This window comes from Octopus bimaculoides, chromosome 4 (assembly GCF_001194135.2).
Source record: "Octopus bimaculoides isolate UCB-OBI-ISO-001 chromosome 4, ASM119413v2, whole genome shotgun sequence".
Taxonomy (NCBI): Eukaryota; Metazoa; Mollusca; class Cephalopoda; order Octopoda; family Octopodidae; genus Octopus; species Octopus bimaculoides.
The window spans coordinates 17,210,811-17,214,665 of record NC_068984.1 but is presented as its reverse complement, the minus strand read 5'-3'; the positions used below and the strand labels follow the sequence as shown (position 1 = coordinate 17,214,665).

The 3,855-nt window shown below is 39.6% G+C and overlaps 1 protein-coding gene across 1 annotated transcript in view; it reads right to left on the bottom strand.

Annotated features, from left to right (window-relative positions):
* LOC106875199 (endoribonuclease LACTB2) overlaps positions 1–3,855 on the bottom strand; it is a 24,330-nt gene that overhangs the window by 13,845 nt on the left and 6,630 nt on the right. The window contains exon 2 of the mRNA XM_014923242.2: positions 1,829–1,992. Within this exon, the coding sequence (XP_014778728.2) occupies positions 1,829–1,992 (164 nt within the window). The remainder of the gene's footprint in view (positions 1–1,828; positions 1,993–3,855) is intronic.

The following is a 3,855-nucleotide window of genomic DNA, read 5'->3' as shown; positions in this document are numbered from 1 at the left end:
AGGTTTTGATATCTGGGTGACATGATTAGCATTGATATGATAATGATAATGATGATGATGATAATGATAATGATGATGATGATAATGATAATATAGTGTTAATTGAGAAAGAAAGCAAACGATACTGGATCATAGATATAGCATGCCCAGCTGATAACAAGGTATGCGATAAGGAAGAAAGAAAAGTCGATAGATATGACAGGTTAGCTTCGGAGGTTAAGCAGGTGTGGTCGATGAAAAAGGTGGTAGTAGTACCAATAATTGTCGGAGCCCCGGGAACAGTGAGTAAAAATCTTGAGAAGTACATGGAACAAATAGGGGCTGCAATAAAACAGCACTGCTTGGAACCGCTCGAATACTCTGGATGGTGCTTGAAAAATAAGGGGTGTTACTTTAGTTCACTGGTAATGAACAGCTGGCACCGTAGTACATCTCCAGCATTAGAAGCTGCGCAAAGACAATAATAATAATAATAGATATGTATGTCCTACAAGATCAAAATGTCTCAAGAAAGGAATACAAAAAACTTTCTTACTATAAAGATCTGCAAAATCACAAAAATGTGAAAGCTTAGTACTACGATAATACCAGTAGTAATTGGTGCGTTGGGAATGATAAAGAAGGGAGCTTAGAAGTATATTAAGCAACTCCCTGGTAATTCCAAACTCTGTGAACTACGAAAGATAACCTTGATGGGTACAGCCCATATACTACGGAAAGCACTCTCCATCTAAAATGGAATAAATGTGGAGATAATTTTTAGCATGCATAGCAAAACAATAGTGCCCTTGTAACTCTTGACCTACGGAGGATGCCTGGTGCTAAGGCAGCTGAAATAAAGTTATAATGAAAGGAAACCATAAATAATGATGCTGATGATGATGATGATGATGATGATGATGATAAACGCCCGGATGCAGTACCAGTCACTGGCTCTCATGGCTTCTGATCTTAACTGGTTGGAAGTGTTATCATGTACATTGTTTTGTCTTGGTATAAAAGGTGTTTAATAAGGTGTTTCCATTATTTCATCCAACCCGTCATCATCCAACGTATCTGCAACAAACTGGTATATACTTCTACAATGCACAAAATATTTTAACAAATTGTTTTTATACAATTCCTAATAATATTTGGTTACAAAAATATAATAGGGTTCTTTTAAAAATCAAATGGCAATGGGGACTCAGCCAAGTAAAATTGGAATCAAAAGAGTCCACAGGTAAAAAAAAAAAAAAGGTTGAGAACCACTGATTCACACAGTCAGTAAATTGTTGTAATGAACTAAAAAATCTTGTTGAAAAAAATAAAACCTAACTCATTGAGATCATACAAGGACAAAGAAGTAATTGGACACAAAAGATGCTTCAGCTGGATATCATCATCATTGTTTAACGTCCGCTTTCCATGCTAGCATGGGTTGGACGATCTGACTGAGGACTGGTGAAACCGGATGGCCAACACCAGGCTCCAATCTGATTTGGCAGAGTTTCTACAGCTAGATGCCCTTCCTAACGCCAACCACTCAGAGAGTGTAATGGGTGCTTTTACGTGTCACCCACACGAAGGCCAGTCAGGCGGTACTAGCAACAGCCACGCTCAAAATGGTGCATTTTATGTGACACCCACACAAGAGCCAGTCCAGGGGCACTGGCAATGATCTCACTCGAAAATCCTACGAAGGCCAGTCAGGCGGTACTGGCAACTGGATATGATGCTATAAAAATGGTTCTGGCTACAACTTCATGTTATGTATAATTCTCATGAAATTTCTAATCCATTTAAGATTTGAAATGTAAATAAATGTTTCTAATAAAAACTGATTTACCTTCTTGTACATTTTGCAGAATATTAGCAACACCACCAACATGGTCAGCATGCCAGTGAGTGACGATAATATCACTAATAAACCATTTATTCGTCTTCAGCTCTGTCTGAAGCAGTGAAATATATTCAGAGTTATTCTCTTCGCCAGCATCAATCAGTATTTTGCTGAAAAGATGGAGTAATACAAGGGAACATGAATTTGAAAAATTCATTTTTAAAATGAAATTTATTTCCTTTAAAAATAAAAAAGAATAATTCTTTCTACTACAGGGACACAGGTGGAGGTGCGTGGCTTAGTGGTAAGGAAGTTGGATTTATGATCGTAAGATTGTGTTTTCAATTCTTGGACCAGATGATGTGATGTGTTCTTGAGCAAGACACTTCATTTCACATTGCTCAAGTTCACTCAGCTGGCAAAAATTATTAACTCTGCATCCCGTCCAGGTGGGGGACTTTATACGCCACTGAAACCAAGAAACTGTCCCTTATGAGCCTGGCATGGCTTGAGAAGGAAACACCACCACCACCACCACCACCACCTCTTCTTCTTCTTCTTCTGTTGTGTATATGTGGTTGTGATGCATGTGCCTGGTGTACCCTTATCAGACGGGTAATCATGATGGGTATATTGGGCTTCGTATAATTGTACCCCCGTGTCACTTTGATGGCATGCACTGCTCTCTCACTCAATAATAATAATTATAATAATAATAATGATAATAATAATCCTTTCTACTCTAGGCACCAGGCCAGCAACTTTAAGGGGAATGGTTAGTCAATTACATCAACCCCAGTGCTCAACTGGTACTTGATTTATCAACCCTGAAAGGATGAAAAGCAAAGTCAACTAAATTAGCATTTAAACTCAGAATGTAAAGACAGACAAAATGCCACTAAGCATTAAAAGTCTTGAGATCTTGGCAACCACTGAGTGAACAATGCTTTACTGATGAGGTCCAATAAGACAGAAACATACCTGAAATTGTCATTATGGCTGCCAAAAGGCAGCTCGCAGGCAGAAACGTCAGCATGCCGAGCAAAATGCTTAGTGGCATTTCATCTGTCTTTACGTTCTGAGTTCAAATTCTGCCGAGGGTCAATAAATTGAGTACCAGTCACATACTGGGGTCGAATGTGCCTAGAGTAGAAAAGATTATGGCTGCCAAATGTCAGATTCAGTCTCCCAAACTAGATAAGTGTATCTCAATTTAGTTTTTTACTGACTAAAACTTCAAGAGTTCTCTCTCTTCCTTTTCTGAGAGAGAATTATTATAAACACTTATGACTATTTTTCATCATTAAGTTATAACTGCAATGAATTAAAACAATATTTTTTATCTTAACACATTCTGTAATATGTACCTGATCACAACAAGTGTTTGCAAAAGATGACAGCAGAAATAACTTGAGATAACAAACAAGATACAGCTAGAAATGACAAGCCTAATGATATGCTTAACATCCTACAAATGTTGAACAAAATATCACTATGACATGCAACATTTGCAATAGAGTTAATCACACTTTGCATGTGAACTGGTAACATCATCATCATCATCGTCGTCGTTTAACGTTCGCTTTCCATGCTAGCATGGGTTGGACAATTTGACTGAGGACTGGTGAACCGGATGGCTGCACCAGGCTCCAATCTGATCTGGCAGAGTTTCTACAGCTGGATGCCCTTCCTAACGCCAACCACTCCAAGAGTGTAGTGGGTGCTTTTACGTGCCACCAGCACGAGGGCCAGTCAGGCAGTACTGGTAACGGCCGCACTCAAAATGGTGTTTTTTACATGCCACCTGCACAGGAGCCAGTCCAGTGGCACTGGCAATGACCTCGCTCGAATGATTTTCTTTGTGCCACTGGCACAAGTGCCAGTAAGGCGACGCTGGTAACGACCACGCTCAAATGGTGCTATTTACATGCCACTAGCACGGAAGCCAGACAGCTGCTCTGGCAATGATCACACTCGGACAGTGCTGTTAGTGCTCCACTGGCACAGGTGCCAGTCATCGAATATGGTTCAAT